The 18,246-nt window shown below is 41.3% G+C and overlaps 1 protein-coding gene across 2 annotated transcripts in view; it reads left to right on the forward strand.

Annotated features, from left to right (window-relative positions):
* The window catches only part of LOC122550319 (zinc transporter ZIP12-like), an 84,976-nt gene that overhangs the window by 49,431 nt on the left and 17,299 nt on the right, over positions 1 to 18,246 (forward strand). Inside the window, exons 11-12 of one of the 2 annotated variants that reach the window (XM_087986846.1) lie at positions 3,935 to 4,093; positions 14,053 to 14,240. In XM_087986846.1, coding sequence (XP_087842972.1) covers positions 3,935 to 4,093; positions 14,053 to 14,240 — 347 coding nt within the window. The remainder of the gene's footprint in view (positions 1 to 3,934; positions 4,094 to 14,052; positions 14,241 to 18,246) is intronic. The other variant, XM_087986847.1, reaches the window with a different exon arrangement.

An 18,246-nucleotide genomic window follows, 5' to 3' on the forward strand; every position in this document is an offset into this window, starting at 1 on the left:
TTTCCAAACTGCTTTAAATGCATTGATATCATTTTTCAAATAAGTCAAAAACTGTATGCAGTACTCCCAATGTGGTCTTACCAAGGCCCTATATAGCTGCAGTAGGCATCTTCTATTATTTCTACATTCCAATTCTCTTCCAATAAACGTTGACTGGGAATGCATGTGACACTCTGCATTGCTCTATTGAAAAATCTTACATGGACTCTGCAGCTAGTGACCAAGGGTGCTGTTTGCCCCAGGAAATCAACACTACTCAAATAAATATTTCATCCAATGAATTTCATTAGAGAAAGAACATGAACTTAGCACAGCCATGCGTTTCGTTTTTAAAGCGACTGCCATTAAACCAGATTCTTGACATTTAATCAATCTTCATATACTTTGCTCCATATGTTTCATGCAACTTAAAGAATGACCTTCTCAAATTTAGAGAAGTTTCAGGCTGTGAATTAGAAGTATGTATTAATAGTATCGTCCAAGTTATACTGTGTATCATGACTGAAAAATGTTTTATTAATTATAAATTCCTCAATATACAAGTTATCAATGTCATTAAAGCTTATTACAGATATTCCAAAGGATATGGGATAAAGAAATGTAAACAATACTCGATTAATTAGATTTTCATCTAATATTGTATTGAGACTTGTTTATTACTTCAAGACAATTGAAATCTTCATGAAGTGTTGATTTCAATTCTTACAGAAGGAGAATTAATCAAAAAGCAGAATACTGCAAATGTTTAAAATCTGAGATAAAACAGATTTTGCAATACTCAAATAAGCCAAGCAACTCATGTGAAGAGAGAAAAAGTGTTAGTACTTCATGTGGATGACTTTTCCTCACAACTGGGAGAAGTTAGAGGTGGGATATGTTTTGGTCATGGGTGAATGGGACACGAACGAAACAAAATCTGTGACAGGATGGAAGACAGGAGAGACTGAATCATCCAGACCTGGTTTCGCATTCCTAGGTTGGGAGTGGCAGAATCAGAATATTTCTCCTCTCCACTAAATGTGACCTGGGAAAACAGCCTAGAAGTTGAGATTTTCATTCTTGATGGCAGAGTTCCCTGTGACTTGAGCCAGGTGACCCTGAATGAGATCAGAGGATGCCAGTGGTGAATTGGAGCTGAGCAAAGAGCTCTGTGCACCAGCAATGTATTAAAGTTTCAAAAGAAAAGAATGAAAGCTCTCACCTCTCATATATCTCTTGTGTCCCAACTGTGCCTGTCCATGCCACATCATGCCCCCTCAAATGACATGACATCGCATAGCCATGTGCTAACATGCCCCAACACTCATCCCATTAGCCCTCATACTTTGTGCCAATCCATGATCCTCATCGACCATTGTTTTCCCTACATTTACAATTCCAACACATCCAGCCGATATTTGGACCCAACCAAAAATGAAATAATGTAAGTTCTAAGTATCCATTGTAGACTTCAGTACACTATATTGGAAAACAAACACTCATTCATAAAAGCCTATTTATTATATTTGCATTCTTTCAACCACAAGGTAAAGTCACTATAGTCTTAACAGACCATAGGGCTGCTCCCTCAATGGAGAGAGAGAGAACTAGTGTGGTTTAACCTGAGAGTCACCGTGCCTCAGGTGAGGGGAGAGGTTGAAGAGTTTTATCCTTCATGGTAACCTCAGCTTCCCTATTCAAATATGCAATACCTTTAAAAACAAATATTTCATTCAAGTACACAGTTCCTTATACCAGCAAGCATTTGAATTCATAATCCTACACCTCTGTGAAGCTGTCAGTCAAACAGTGAAATTTCAGTCAGCCTGCTGTGATGATTCATGGCTGTGAAATCAGTAATGCAGCACTAATCCAGAAATGAAAACCCAAGGCTTGTGACAACAGACCAAGTAAAATAACAAGAATTTTTTTTTAGTACATTGGATTGTTTCCAAAGATGTAATAGGCACATCTTTAAAATGCTTTGACAGCTTTACAGGACCTTTTGATGAATTCTGTTGACATCCTTGACAGGTCCCTTTGACAGTTTTAAAAAATAGAAATACACAGTATGGAAACAGGCCCTTTGGCCTACTATGTGCTAACCATGATGCCATACTAAACTAATCTCATTTGCCTGCAAATGGTCTGTATGCCCCTATGTTATGCCTATTCAAAAATCTGTCTAAATGCCTGTTGAACTTTGCTATTGTATCTGATTCTTCCACCTCTCATGGCAGCTCATTCCAGACACCTACCATCCTCTGTATAACAAATGTGCCTTGCACATCTCCTTTAATCTTTCACCCCTCTCACTTTAGACCTATGTCCCCATGTATTTGATATTTCCACCCTGAGAAAAAAAAATCTTTGACTATCCACCGTATCCTTGCTCATCATAATTTTATACAGTTCTCTCAGGTTGTCTCTCAATCTTTGATGATCTAGTGAAAACAATTCAAGTTTGTCCAACCTCTTCTTATAGCTAATACATACCAATCAAGGCAACATCTTGGTAAACGTCCTTTTCACCCTCTCCAAAGCCTCCACATATTTCTTTTCATGTGGTGACCAAACTACACAAAATACTCCAAATGTAGCCCAACTAAAATTTTATCCAGCAACACGTCTTGCCAATTTTCATATTCAATGCCCCTCCTAATGAAGCCAAGCATGTCATTTGCCTTTTTATCACCTTATCCAATTATGTTGCCACTTTCAGGGAGCTATGGACGTGGAGTCCAAGGTCCTTGTGTAAATCAATGCTCCTAAGGGTCCTTTTATTTAACTTCCAAAAATGCATTACCTCATACTTCTTTATATTAAATTCCATCTTCTATTTCTCCATCCAACTTTCTAACTGATCTGTATCCTACAGTCTCTTTGGACAACATTCCTCATAATCCACAACTCCCCCCATTTTCATGATGTCTGCAAACTTACTAATCAGGCCACCTATATTTTATATAAATCATTATCATTGACCCCATATCTTAATCTTTTAGACCAGCCTATTATAAAGGACCATGTCAAATGCTTCATGTATGCACCATCTGCTGCTTTACCTTCTGCAATCATTTTTGTCACTTCCTCAAGATCAATCATTTGTTTTTTAAGGACCTTTGACAGATGCTGTTTATAGGTCTTTTTAATAGTTTTGATAGATCTGTTGTCAGTTCCAATGAGCTTGACAGTTAACGAGTTCATGCACTTTTATGCACAGTTGTGCCTGACCTCTCCCAAAAGGTACCTGATCGCTGCCAAAGGGCACATGACCTTCCCCCAGAAGTGCTCCAGGTCCATATTCAAAGAGAAACCTTAACTCTTCAAACAGCATCCCAGCTATCCAAGGTGAAGCAATGCTTTACAATCACTTCCTTCAAGTTAGTTAACTGTATTCACTTAGAAGGCCCTATACAGCCTTCCAGACCCAACAATTTCAGATGATAAAATCTGCCTCATATTTCGTTTCATTCACTTTGCGTGTTTCAAATTTTCTCTTGTCTTTGGTTAAGCCCGAAACGTTGATTCTCCTGTTTCTTGGATGCTGCCTGACCTGCTGCGCTTTTCCAGCAACACATTTTCAGCTCTGATCTCCAGCATCTGCAGTCCTCACTTTCTCCTTAAAGTCAGTCACACTTGTATTCGTGTACATCTTTTGTTTCTGTTTCTTCTCTTGCCCACCACCTTCACTGAGCCCTGCACAACTTACACTTCTGTCATTAAATTTTCTGTCATTAACTCTTCCTCAGTCATCTTCTGCTCGGATTCTGTTACATCTTTGACATTTCCCAGTTCTAATGAAATGTCATCAACCTGAAACCTTTGTTTCTTCCTCCACAGATGCTGCCAGACCTGCTGAGTATTTCCAGTGATTTCTGTTTGAACATGTGAATTAATGACAGGTGTATTCCCATTTCTTTCTCTAACATCAAGGACAATTTATTCTTTGCAGAGGAACCATTTCACCTACTTGCTGTCATGATTGTGGTGGGTGACAGCATGCACAACTTTGCTGATGGTCTCGCCATTGGTGCAGCTTTCTCATCTTCAATTGAAAGTGGTATTACCACCACCATTGCTATTTTGTTTCATGAAATCCCCCATGAAATGGGTGAGTTATTGGCTAACTTCTCTATCTTGAAATCAAGTCTTGCAAATGTAGTCTCGCAAATTGTATTGATTAACTTTGTTGCAAATGTCATGATGGAAATGATCGAAAGTTGAGACAATTGCTTTGAAACCTCTCTAAAGCAATAAAAGGTGAACACCCTGAAATTCTTTGCTATTTTTGTCAAGTTGCTGCCTTAAAATGAATATGCCTCCAATCTGGGATGGCAGCTGCTCTCACTGTGCTACTTGCTCCACAATGGCTGAACTGTAGTTTGAAATGTGCAGCTGGAAGTACATTGCATAATTCATAATGTGAGATGGTGTTACAGTTCCCAGATCCTAAACTTTAATGTCTTTTCCAATAGATGGCACTCATACAACTGAGTACTTACTATTGACTCATTCAACTTGCTTATGAATACCTATTGTTGATCAGATGCAAAGAATTCTTAATGAATTCCAGTTTTTTTTTTAGAACTTGCTGTGTTGCATTCGTCATTGGCAATTCAGTCCTCTGAGCTTTTCAAGCTAACTCATCAAATAAACAGTTGGCTTGTGTTTTCTGTGAATATTAACTCCTTATAACATTTGAAAGAAAAGCTGTAAACTATTTACTAATTAAAGATCTGCCTTTATGCAAATGTTCAGTGAGATTTTCATTGGATTCTTAAGGTCCACTCTCACTGCCCAGAATGATCATGGAAAGCTTTACAATATACCCTTCCTGATGAAAGGCTTATGCTCGAAACATCAATTCTCCTGCTCCTTGGATGCTGCCTGACCTGCTGAATTTTACAGCACCATAGTCTTGACTTTGATCTCCAGCATCTGCAGTCCTCACTTTCTCCCAATATGTCCTTGGGTAGAGCACACATTTGGAGCTCACAGTGTTTTGTGAAATTTGCCATCCGCAAAGGCCTGGACATAGAGATTCCCAGGAAGCTTGTTCTAACCTTTTTGAGGCCAAACGGAATGGAGTAGAACATCAACGTAACAGTCTGTGGTCATACTGGTAGGGATCATTTTATTAATGTAACATTCTCATTTGGTCAACACAGAACTTAAAGGATAAAATCACTCAAGATGACTAATGCAGACCTTCAACATCAACTCTGATTCCCCGCATGATCCTCATATGCTCTGTGTCCTAAAATCTAGCAATCTCGGCCTAGTCCTGGACTCACCAACCAGGGCATGTCAAAACAAGTTTTATACATTTCAGAAAGATCATCTTTCATACTCCTCAACAATATAAGCCTATTCTACTCAATCTCTCCTTGTGGGTAGATATCTCATTCTAGAAATCTAGGGAACCTTTATTGGAACTTGTCCAAGGAACGTAGATACATCTGTAGGTAAGGAGACCAGAATTCTGCACCTTATTTTAAAAACAACCTCACCAAAGTACTAAATCATTTAATTGCAACTTGCTTATTTTTATACTCCCTTCTAATAAGGCCAACATTTGCTTTCTGAATTGCTTGTTGTTCTTGTTTTATGTGATTTGTGTACAAAAATAATCAAATATTTCTGAAAAAGGATTAACCCATCTGTTACCTTTAAAAAATATATTGGATTGCTATTCTTCCTGTCAAACTTCCTCATGTTATGGGCCATCTCCCATCTTTGTATCCAATCACAGAGCAAATCTGTTGTTTTATGGCCTATGTTCAAGGCAGACATGCGTGCATGCTTAAGACTATTACATAATGTTACACAGTGTGGCACGGTGGCTCAGTGGTTAGCACTGTTGCTTCATAGTGCCAGGGACCTAGGTTCAACTTCCACTTCGGGTGACTGTGCAAACTCCACACAGACATTCTCCCCGTGTCTGCGTGGCTTTCCTCCGGGTGCTCCAGTTTCCTCCCACAATCCAAAGATGTGCAAGTCAGGTGAATTGGCCATGCTAAAATTGCCCATAGTGTTAGGTACATTAGTCAGGGGTAAACGTAAGAGTTTGGGTGGGTTGCTCTTCAGAGAGTCGGTGTGGACTTGTTGGGCTGAAGGGCCTGTTTCCATACTGTAGGAAATCTAACCTAATCTAATCTAAGAAAAATGTGACTTACCAATATAAAGTTCTCCCCTCACCTTCAGGTACTCTGTGAGAAATGGAGCTAGTGTAATCAGTCAGTTCTGTGTGCGTAATTTAAAGTAACATAATTAAACATGGAACCCAGACTCTCTTTGAATGAGAGTCCACGTCAAAGTTACTAGAAAGATCAATGTCTGGGTCTCAGTCGTAAACAGCCTTATATCTTTTGGATTAGATTAGATCCCCTACAGTGTGGAAACAGGGCCTTCTGCCCAACAAGTCCACGCCGACACTGCGAAGAGTAACCCACCCAGACCCATTCCCCCTGACTAATGCACTTAATACTATGGGCAATCTAGCTTGGCCAATTCACCTAACCTGCACATCTTTGGACTGTGGGAGGAAACTGGAGCACCCGGAGGAAACCCACGCAGATACGGGGAGAATGTGCAAACTCCACACAGTCACCTGAGTCTCCCACGAGGAGATTGAACGGTTCATCCACTTTACCAACACCTTCCACGCCGACCTCAAATTCACCTGGACCATCTCAGACTCCTCCCTCCCCTTCCTAGACCTTTCCATTTCTATCTTGGGCGACCGAATCAACACGGACATTTACTATAAACCGACCGACTCCCACAGCTACCTAGACTACACCTCCTCCCACCCTGCCCCCTGTAAAAAAGCCATCCCATATTTCCAATTCCTTCGTCTCCGCCGCATCTGCTCCCAGGAGGACCAGTTCCAATACCGTACAACCCAGATGGCCTCCTTCTTCAAAGACCGCAATTTCCCCCCCAGACGTGATCGACGATGCCCTCCACCGCATCTCCTCCACTTCCCGCTCCTCCACCCTTGAGCCCTGCCCCTCCAATCGCCACCAGGACAGAACCCCACTGGTCCTCACCTACCACCCCACTAACTTCCATATACATCGTATCATCCGTCATCATTTCCGCCACCTCCAAACGGACCCCACCACCAAGGATATATTTCCCTTCCCTCCCCTCCCCTATCAGCGTTCCGAAAAGACCACTCCCTCCGTGATTCCCTCGTCAGGTCCACATCCCCCACCAACCCAACCTCCACTCCCGGCACCTTCCCCTGCAACCGCAAGAAATGCAAAACTTGCGTCCACACCTCCCCCCTTACTTCCCTCCAAGGCCCCAAGGGATACTTCCATATCCGCCACAAATTCACCTGCACCTCCACACATATCATTTATTGCCACCGCTGCACCCGATGTGCCCTCCTCTATGTTGGGGAGACAGGCCGCCTACTTGTGGAACGTTTCAGAGAACACCTCTGGGACACCCGGACCAACCAACGCAACCACCCCGTGGCTCAACACTTCAACACCTCCTCCCACTCCACCAAGGACATGCAGGTCCTTAGACTCCTCCATCGCCAGACCATAGCAACACGGCGGCTGGAGGAAGAGCGCCTCATCTTCCGCCTAGGAATCCTCCAACTACAAGGGATGAACTCAGATTTCTCCAGTTTTCTCATTTCCCCTCCCCCCACCTTGTCTCAGTCAAATCCCTCGAACTCAGCACCACCTTCTTAACCTGCAATCTTCTTCCTGACCTCTCCGCCCCCACCCCCACACTCGCCTATCACCCTCACCTTGACCTCCTTCCACCTATCACATTTCCAACGCCCCTCCCCCAAGTCCCTCCTCCCTACCTTTTATCTTAGCCTGCTGGACACACTTTCCTCATTCTTGAAGAAGGGCTCATGCCCGAAACATCGATTCTCGTGTTCCTTGGATGCTGCCTGACCTGCTGTGCTTTTCCAGCAACACATTTTCACCTGAGGTTATAATCAAACCTGGGACGCTGGTGCTGTGAAGTAGCAGTGCTAACCACTGAGCCACCGTGCCGCCCCATTTAAACTATCTTGCTAGATATAGCATGAATAAACTGACAGAATAGACAAATATGATTTGTTATAGAACTGTTGACTCCCTCTAATCAGATCATAATTTTACAAGTATCTGGTCCCACACCATGAATAAGATAATATGTTATTTTACCTAATATTAATATTAGACTGCTTGGTTGTTCCCTGTGTTCTCTCTCTCCCTTTTGTTGAACAATGAGTTGAAGCACCTTTCAATCCATAGAGACTAATCTAGAATTTGCAGAATCCTGAAAAATCAAAGCCAATGTACCTATAATATTACTTCTCAGTGAGGCAGAAAGCTCCACAAATATCCTTATCCTCAATGAAGGAAGAGCCTAACAAATCAATGCAATATATAAGACTGAAGTATTCACAATGAACTTCAGCAGAAGTCCAAGTAGAGGATTCATTTTGACCTCTTTAGTGGTCACTAGCATTACAAATATCAGTCCTCAGATCTGAAAATGTGTTGCTGGAAAAGCGCAGCAGGTCAGGCAGCATCCAAGGAACAGGAGAATCGACGTTTCGGGCATAAGCCCTTCTTCAGGCTTATGCCCGAAACGTCGATTCTCCTGTTCCTTGGATGCTGCCTGACCTGCTGCGCTTTTCCAGCAACACATTTTCAGCTCTGATCTCCAGCATCTGCAGTCCTCACTTTCTCCTCAAATATCAGTTCTCAACCAATTTAATTCCCTCAAAAGGTAACATCAAGAAACGGAGACACTGGATATTACAAAGGTATAGGTATGGACAATGTATCAGCAATAGTGCTGAAGACCAGTGCTGCAGAACTCACTACACCCTTCGGCGAGCTGTTCCAGAACATTTACAACACTGGCATCCACCTAGAAGATTGCCTTGGTATTTCCTGTATGGACAAAGCAGAACAAATCCAACCTGGTCAATTACTGTCCCATCAGCCTATCTCAATCATCACTAAAGTGATGGAAGATGTCATCAACAGTGCTATCATGCTGCACTAGCTCAGTAACAACCTGCTCAGTGATACCCAGTTTGGGTTCTACCAGGGCCACTCAGCTCTTGATCTCTTTCCAGCCTTGGTTAAAACATGGAAAAAAAACTGGATTCCAGAGGTGAGGTAAGAGCAACAGCCCTTGACATCAAGGCTACATTCAACTGAGTGTGGCATCAAGAAGCCCTAGCATAATGGGTGGCACGGTGGCTCAGTGGTTAGCACTGCTGCCTCATAGCATCAAGGATCCGGGTTCAACTCCAGTGTTGGGCGACTGGCTTTGTGGAGTTTGCACATTCTCCCACTCGCATGGATTTCCTCTGGGTGCTCCAGTTTCTTTCCACAATCCAAAGATGTGCAGGTTAGGTAAATTGGCTATCCTAATTTGCCCATAGTGTTCAGGGATGTGTAGGTTAGGTGCATTAGTCAGGGGTAAAATGTAGGGTAGGGGAATGGGTCTAGGTGGGTTAGTATATGGAGGGTAGATGTGGGCTTGTTGGGCCAAAGGGCCTGTTTCCACAATGTAAGAATTCTATTCTATAATTGGAGTCAATGGGTATCAGTGAGCAAACTCTCTGCTGGTTTGGATCATATCTGATATGTATGAAGATGTTTGTGGTTGTTGGAGGCCAGTCAACTCAGCTCCAGGACATCACTGTAGGAGTTGCTGAGTGTAGAGTCCTAGGCCCAACCATCTTCAGCTGCTTCATCAATGACCTTCCCCCATCACAAGATCAGAAATGGGGATGTTTGCCAATGATTGCACAATGTTCACCACCATTCACAACTCCTCAGATACAGAAACAGTCCATTTTAAAAGCAACAAGACCTGGACAATATCTAGACTTGAACTGGGAACTGGCAAGTAACATTCACGTCACATAAATGCCAAACAATGACTATCTCCAATAAACAACAATCTAACTATTGCCACTTGACATTCAAAGGTGTTGCCATCACTGAATCCCCCACTATCAACACCCATTACCATTGACCAGAAACAGAACTGGACTGACCACATAAACACAGTGGCTGCAGGAGCAAGTCAGAGTCTAGAAATAAGTAACTAATCTCCTGACTCCCCAAAGCCTGTCTATCGTCTATAAGGCAGGACTGTGATGGAATACTCCTGACTTGCCTGGTTGGACACAGATTCCACAGCACTCAAGAAATTTGACATCATCCAGGACAAAGCAGCCTGCCTGAATGGCATCACATCCCCAAACATCCACTCCCTCACCACCTGATGCTCTGCAGCAGCACTGTGTACCATCGTTAAGATGCATTCCAGAAATTCACCAAAGATACGAGACAGCACCTTCCAAACCCACAATCGCTATCATCTAGAAGGACAAGGGCAAAACCCACGTCCAATGAGAGAATATTTTTTAAAAATCCCTTTTTTAAAACTCTAGAATTATGAATTAAGTGTAAGGATTATATTGGCTTTAATTTCTAATAAGTTGTTAATATGAATTTGTTCATGTTTCTCATTAGATTACTGGTCCTTCACAACTTCTGATTATTTGTTGTGGCAGTTTCTCATCACTGCCATTTTCTTATTCCCCAGTACAATTTCTGCTGTCTCCACCTTTAAAAGGGCACATGTATCCTTTTGCTAATCTACTAATGCTTACAAACTGTTCAAGAAGGGGAACCATGGACAGGCAATTGATCCTAGCCAGCCAGCAATATCTGTGTCTGAGTGAATTTTAAAAAAAAAAACTTTTATATGTCTTTGCTATTTGTTTTGCATTTCTTGCTGGCTTGTTGTCATATCTTATTTTCTCCCTCTTTAGCAATTTCTTGCACGTCATTTATGAAATTTTAAAACCCTTCAAATCCTCTAGTCGCTTATTAGTTTTGGCGATGTAATAAGCTTCTTCTTTAAATTTATGCTTCTTTTAGCTGCGCTAGCTCGGGCATGGTTATATCATTTTTTCCAGAGAAGTTTATTCATGATATGAATATATATAATTACTGAAAATTATGATTTAATTCTTTAAATGTTTGTCATTGTTTATCTATCATCATACCTTTTAATCCAATTTCACAATCCTCTTCAGCCAGCAATGTCCTCATATCACTAATCTTAATTGACTTTGTTTAAATTCAAAACGATTATTTAATACTTAACCATATTATTGTGAAATGTAATATGAAATTTGTTCATTTTTTAATCACTCTTCCCCACAGGATCCTTTATTATATGATTACTAGTTATTATTCCTGCCTTTTTACACAATATTAGGTCCAAAATAACTTGTTCCCATAGTGATTCTTCAATAAATTGGTGTCATTACAAACTTATCGTAGCTAAGTTTGTATTGTCAGCGCATTCTCTGAGGGGTATGAGAAAATGGGTCTCAGGCAAAACATCCCGAAAACAAAGGTTCCTTACAAGTCTACTCCTGCTACACAACACTGTCATCCCACCTATCAACATCCAAAATGAGCCCTGAGCAACGTGGATCATTTCCCATACCAAGGGAGCCTTCTCTCGATGTGAGTGGACATTGACGATGAAATCCAACATCAACACCAACAGCAGGGCAGACTGAATGCTTGAAGGTCAAGACCTCAAGAGTAGGGGAATGGGTCTGGGTGGGTTACTCTTCGGAGAGTCAGTGTGGACTTGTTGACCCAAATGGCCTGTTTCCACACTGTATGGATTCTATGATGCTATGATCATTGTCTACAGAACAGCAGTGGTCCCCACCTTCCTCTGTGTATCAGAAACAGGAACCAATGTATAATAAACACCACAGATCCCTGGAGAGTTAGCACCAGCATTGTGTTTGAAAAATTCTGCAAAACCACTAGCAGGATAAGTGTACTAATGTAAACATCCTCTCCCAGGTCAGTAAGACTAGTATTGAGGCCCTGGTCATGCTTGACTTGACCAGCTGCAATGGATGAATCACTTTCTGGACATGAGACTCCCTAAACAAGAGCTCTACTCTGAGCTCTGCAATGGTAGGTGGTCAGAGGAAATGCTACAAGGACACATTGAAACAAATGCAACATTCTGCTGGTACATGGGAGTTACTTACCCTAGAATGTACAAAAATGCAAAGGTACATATGCGAAAACACGAAAGCACTATGAGCATTACCAAGTGGAGTACCTGGAGGCACAGCACAAGCAACTCAGAATTCCCACCCTCCCGCAAGCAAAGAAATTGCTGGAAAAACTCAATGGTTTTGGCAGCATCTGGGGAGAGAAATTAGAGTTAATATTTCAGGTCCAGTGATTCTTGTTCAGAACAGAGTCTACCAGATCTGCAGAGATTTTCTAGCAATTTATGTTTTTGTTACTTTTGTGACTTGTTTTTAGCCCATATTGTCTTAAGAGTTTCACTCACACCTTCAAATAAATGATTTAGAATTTTCAACTAATTACTGTACTGGGCATCATACCATACTTCATTACCCCTCTATGACAATGAAAATTATTATTATTGAATACATTACCTTGGAATGAGTGGCCTTTGTAAATATAATGAGTGTGAGTGATTAATGTGGATTATGTATGTGCATTACCTCCTTTAATAAAACAAATATAAATGATCGTGAACCCAACCATGTTTTCTCATAATATATTTCCTCTATTTTTGAAAATATGTCTTTCTTATGGGGTAAAATGATCACTGCTAGTACCAAAATGTGATGGTAATATCTTTAAAAATTATTTATTACACTGACTTTAAAGTAAATTGAAAACAAAACAGATATGTGTTCTAAAATTTGTTTCTTATTTGTCATCAGATCATTTTGTGCAACTGAAAGTTGACACTTTCACCTTTTGTTCCTATCAAGTGGTTTTTCTAAGTGCAGTTTGTGGCCCAGTATCATGAGAGGTGGCTGATTACTACTGTAGCAATAGGTGCCCCTCAGTGTAAACTAACCACAGGAGTGAACCACTGTGGGACTTGCCTGTGAAACTTTTGCCTAAGCAGCGAGGTATGACTCCCTAGATGGGCTCAGACTTTAATGGTGAAAAATAGTTGTTTGCAATTTGCTATTGTATTGAGAAATGGCACGTCACTTCCAGTCACTTCACCATTGAACTCTTCATCTGTATCTCTAGAAATTATCTAGCGGGTCTATTGATAGCTATAAAAGTACTGGATCATTCTGAAAGAAAGTAACCTGTCTCCTAGCCAAAGTCTGAAATGCAATAAACAGTGAACATATACGTAGAGCTTCCAGATAAAAGCCTGAGGGTGAGGACCAGATCAAACTCAGTTGGAGCAGCAGCGGGAGAGGAATGGAGTGGAGTGGAGCAAACCTTCCCTGAATCCAGAGGCTGAGCTCCTGAAGTGGCATCAGGGTTCAAAAAGTAATGTGGGGCAGCTTCAGAACCAGCTTTAAGGACTGAGTGAGTAGCATCGGGAGGAAAACAATGTTAAGGCTTTATTTTTATAGTTTGTAGTTTGTTAGGAATAGGGACAGAAACATTGAGAAATTTGTTTTGTAAATAGGGGTTAAGGTTGAGTAATTTGTTCTTACTTTATTGTCTGTAGTTAGCAAGGAGCACAATAGCAGGAGAACTTGTTGCTGTAGAATGCTCCTCCTGCAATATGTGGGAAATCCATGTATGTAGGAACTATGGTGATCTGAAGTTCCTGATTGACCTCTTAAAGTAGCTGGAGGTGCAAATTGACTCAATATGGAACATCAATGATATTGAGGACATTGTGGTTAGCACACTTGGCAAGCTAGTCACACTACCAGTCAGGGCCACACAGCTGGAAAAGCATTGGTGACCACCAGGAAGATGAGTACGTGTGGCAAGGCACTGCAGGAGTCCTCTGTAAACCTCCCCCTATCAAAGAGATAATGGAAATGGAAGCAACTAGAAGCTTCAGGTTATTTCTGTGGACAGAGCAGCTTTTCTTTGTCCCTAGCTTGCTATTGCCACATTGAATAAATTTAGTAATGTTATATCTCACCAACTATCAGAATTTCTGGGCCACTGATTCTGTGCAGTAAGTACATTATATTGCCTGCATTTTCCAATCATGATGCTTCTTATTTTTATGCAGGGGACTTTGCTGTACTTCTGAATTCTGGATTATCCATTAAGCTAGCCATGCTGATGAATTTATTAAGTGCACTAACTGCTTTTGTTGGACTCTACATTGGTCTGTCTCTGTCAGCTGATCTCAATATTCAACAGTGGATTTTTACCGTGACAGCAGGCATGTTCTTTTACCTTTCGCTGGTGGAAATGGTGAGTAGAAGACATCCAATATCTATTACCAACTTCATTAAAACTTTGAGAGATGCATTGTATTTTAGCACCCTATTTAGGACCAACAATAAATTGTACTCTGGTAGATTTAACCTGAAACAAAATTCCAAGACATTTCCTAACTGGTGAAAGAGAGAATATTTGCAGCTATCAAAAATTTGCTTCTAGAGATGAGCTTTTGGATGATTTTTACAGGAGGCAAAAGTAATTCCTTGAAGAAATATCCTAGAGAGGTTTGAGAATGTTTGGCCCTAGATATTTCTAGTATTTCTATTGTTTGTGTTCTATTTCAGTCAAAAGGAGCATGGGTGGGGTCAAACATTATCATATGTTACATAACAATGACATCAGGACCTCCTTCTTAATAGATTAAGCTGGATATACTGGGTTTTGTATTGAGTTAAAGTACAAAGGAGAAGATTTCAAGAAAGTGGGCATAAATGAGAAAAGATGAGCAAGCAAGTCATGTACAGCAAGAGATGCTGCCATGAAGATTATGCTTACTTTGTAAATATGTATCAATCATATGCGGCATGATTCAGCAACATTCCAATTCAGGCTAATAAATAGCAAGTAACGTTTGTGCTACACAAGTAGGTACAGACCTTCTCCAGTGTGAAAGAATATCTCCAAGTCACTTTGACATTCAATGGCAATACCACTGAAACCCCACGGAAAACATTCCAGTAGTTGCCATTGATCAGAAACTGAATTGGACCAGCTATATAAATACTGAGACTAGAATTGCTATAACTCTAGTACATCGGATGGATCAGTTTTTGTCCAATGTGTACAGTATGTCGAATGGCCGACAAGAGGGGAGGCCACACAGGATCTGGTGCTTGGTAATGAACCAGGCCAGGTGTATGATTTAGTTGTAGGTGAGCACTTTGGAGAGAGTGACCATAATTCAGTTACATTTAGTTTAGTGATGGAAAGGGATAGGTACATACCACAGATCAAGAGTTATCGATGGGGCAAGGGCAATTATAATGCGATTAGGCAAGAATTAGAATGCATAGAATGGGGTAGCAAAATGCAGGGGATGCAGACAATGGAAATATGGAGCTGGTTTAAGGAACAGATATTGCATGTCCTTAATAGGTATGTCCCTGTCAGGCAGGGAGAAAGTGATAAAGGTAAGGAAACTGTGGTTTACTACAGAAATTGCATCTCTTGTTAAGCGGAAGAAGGAGGTTTGTGTGTTAACGAGGCAAGATGGTTCAGATGAGGCGATGGAGAGTTACAGATCAGCTAGGAAGGATTTAAAGAGCGAGTTAAGAAGAGCAAAGAGAGGACATGAGCAAACTTCAGCAAATAGAATAAAGGAGAACCCTAAAGCCTTCTATAGGTATGTGAGGAATAAAAGAATGACTAGGGTAAGAATATGGCCAGTCAAAGACAGATTTGGGAAGTTGAGCGTGGACCCTGTGGAGATTGGAGAGGTGCTAAATGAACATTTCTCATTGGTTTTCACTCAGGAAAAGGAGAATATTGTAGAGGAGAAGAATGAGATATGAAATATTAGACTAGAAAGGATCGAGTTTAGTTACGAAGAGGTGTTACCAATTCTAGAAGGAGTGAAAGTAGACAAGTCCCCTGGGCTGGATGGGATTTATCCTAGGATTCTCTTGGAAGCTAGGGAGGAGATAGCAGAGCCTTTGGCTTTGATATTTGAGTCGTCATTGTCTACATGTTTAGTATCAGTGAACTGGAGGATTGCAAATGTTGTGCCCTTGTTCAAGAAGGGCAGTAGAGCTGAACCAGATAGTTATAGACCAGTGAGCCTTAATTCTGTTTTAGGAAAGGTTTTGGAAAGGATTAAAACAGATAGGATTTATAATCATCTAGCAAGCAACAATTTGATTTCAGATAGTCATGGTTTCGTCAAGGGCAGGTCATGTCTCACAAACCTCATTGAGTTTTTTGAGAAGGTGACCAAGCATGTAGATGAGGGTAGGGCAGTTTACATGGTATACATGGACTTCAGTAAAACCTTTGATAAGGTTCCACATGGTAGGCTGTTGGAGAAAATGCAGAGGCATGGGATTGAGGGTGATTTAGCAGTTTGGATTAGAAACTGGCTTTCTGAAAGAAGGCAGCGAGTGGTGGTTGAGGAAAAATATTCAGCCTGAAGTCCGGTTACTAGTGGTGTGCCACAAGGATTTGTTTTGGGACCACTGCTGTTTGTCATTTTTATAAACGACTTAGACGCAGGCATAGGTGGATGGATTAGTAAATTTGCAGATGACACTAAAGTCGGTGGAATAGTGGACAGTTTGGAAGAATGTTACAGGTTGCAGGGGAATTGGATAAACTATAGAATTGGACTGAGAGGTGGTAAATGGAGTTCAATGCAGCTAAATGTGAGGTGATGCACTTTGGGAAGAATAACAAGAAGGTAGAGCACTGGGTCAATGGAAAGATTCTTGGTAGTGTGGATGTACAGAGTGATCTTGGAGTCCATGTACATAGATCCCTGAAATTTTCCACCCAGGTTGATAGTGCTGTTAAGACGGCATATAGTGTGTTAGGTTTCATTGGTAGAGGGATTGAGTTCCGGAGCCGCAATATCATGCTACAATTATACACTTGGAATATTGTGTCCAGTTCTGGTTGCCATATTTCGGGAAGGATGTGGAAGCATTGGAAAAGGTGCAGTGAAGATTTACCAGGATGTTGCCTGGTCTGGAGGGAAGGTCTTATGAGGAACAGCTCAGAGACTTGGGTCTGTTCTCGTTGGAAAGAAGGAGGCTAAGAGGGGATTTGATAGAGACATACAAGATGATCAGAGGATTAGATAGGGTAGACAGTGGAAGTCTTTTTCCTAGGATGATGACGTCAGCTTGTACGAAGGGGCATAACTACAAATTGAGGGGTAATAGATTTAAGACAGATGTCAGAGGCAGGTTCTTTACTCAGAGAGTGGTAAGGGCGTAGAATGCCCAACCTGCCAATGTAGTTAACTCAGCCACATGAGGGAGATTTAAACAATCCTTGGATAAGCATATGAATGATGATGGGCTAGTGGAGGGGATGAGCTGAGAATAATTCACAGGTCGGAGCAACATTGTGGGCCAAAGGGCCTGTTCTGTGCTGTATTGTTCTATGTTCTATAATGAGTCAGAGGCTGGGAATTTCATTGCAAGTAATTCACTTCCTGACTCTCCAAAGTCTATCTACTATCTAAAATGCACAAGTCAGTGTTATGATGGAATATTCCCCACTTGTCTGGAAGAGAGCAACTTCAAGGAACTGAAGATGTTTGATACCACCCAGGATGAAATGGCCTGCTGATTGGTACCACATCACCATCTTTCATTCCTTCACCATCAAGGTATTTTCGCAGCAGTGTGTAGTATTTACGCTATCTATATGTAGTTTATAAAAAGCCCTTTGACAGCACCTTACAAACACACAATCTCTGCCACCTAATAGGCAGGTTCAGCAGAAACATGGATACACCACTATCTGCATGTTCCCCTCCAAACCACTCACCATCTTGACTTGAAAGTACACCAGCAGTCCTTCACTGTCACTGGATTGAAGTCCTGAAAGTCCCTTCCTAACAGCACCGCTTTGACTGTGGCAGTTCAAGGAGGAAGCTCACTACCACCTTCTCAAAGGGATGTGCAATAAACACTGACCAAGCCAGCAACACCCACATCCCATGAATGAATAAACCAAACACAAAGATGATTCATATTACAGTGACAGGATTTTGTTTTTTCATCACACACTGCTTTTGAAAACACTGACACAGGTCACTTAACCACACTCCCTCCCACAAACGTACTTTAATTACTTGTTTTGAATGACATTTTATACATTGCAAAAATAAAAGGGGATGAATTGGATAGTGCCTGAAAACAGGCATGATGTATGATTAACTTCTGCCTGTTGACTGCACTGCCGGCTTCAAGTCGCTCATTTGAATGATCTCTGAATCCAGCTGGCACTAACTATGCTATTCATTGGCTGGATG

Source organism: Chiloscyllium plagiosum, unplaced genomic scaffold (assembly GCF_037043375.1).
Source record: "Chiloscyllium plagiosum isolate Xiang-an unplaced genomic scaffold, Cpla_swu_hap1 HiC_scaffold_5, whole genome shotgun sequence".
In the NCBI taxonomy this organism is placed as follows: Eukaryota; Metazoa; Chordata; class Chondrichthyes; order Orectolobiformes; family Hemiscylliidae; genus Chiloscyllium; species Chiloscyllium plagiosum.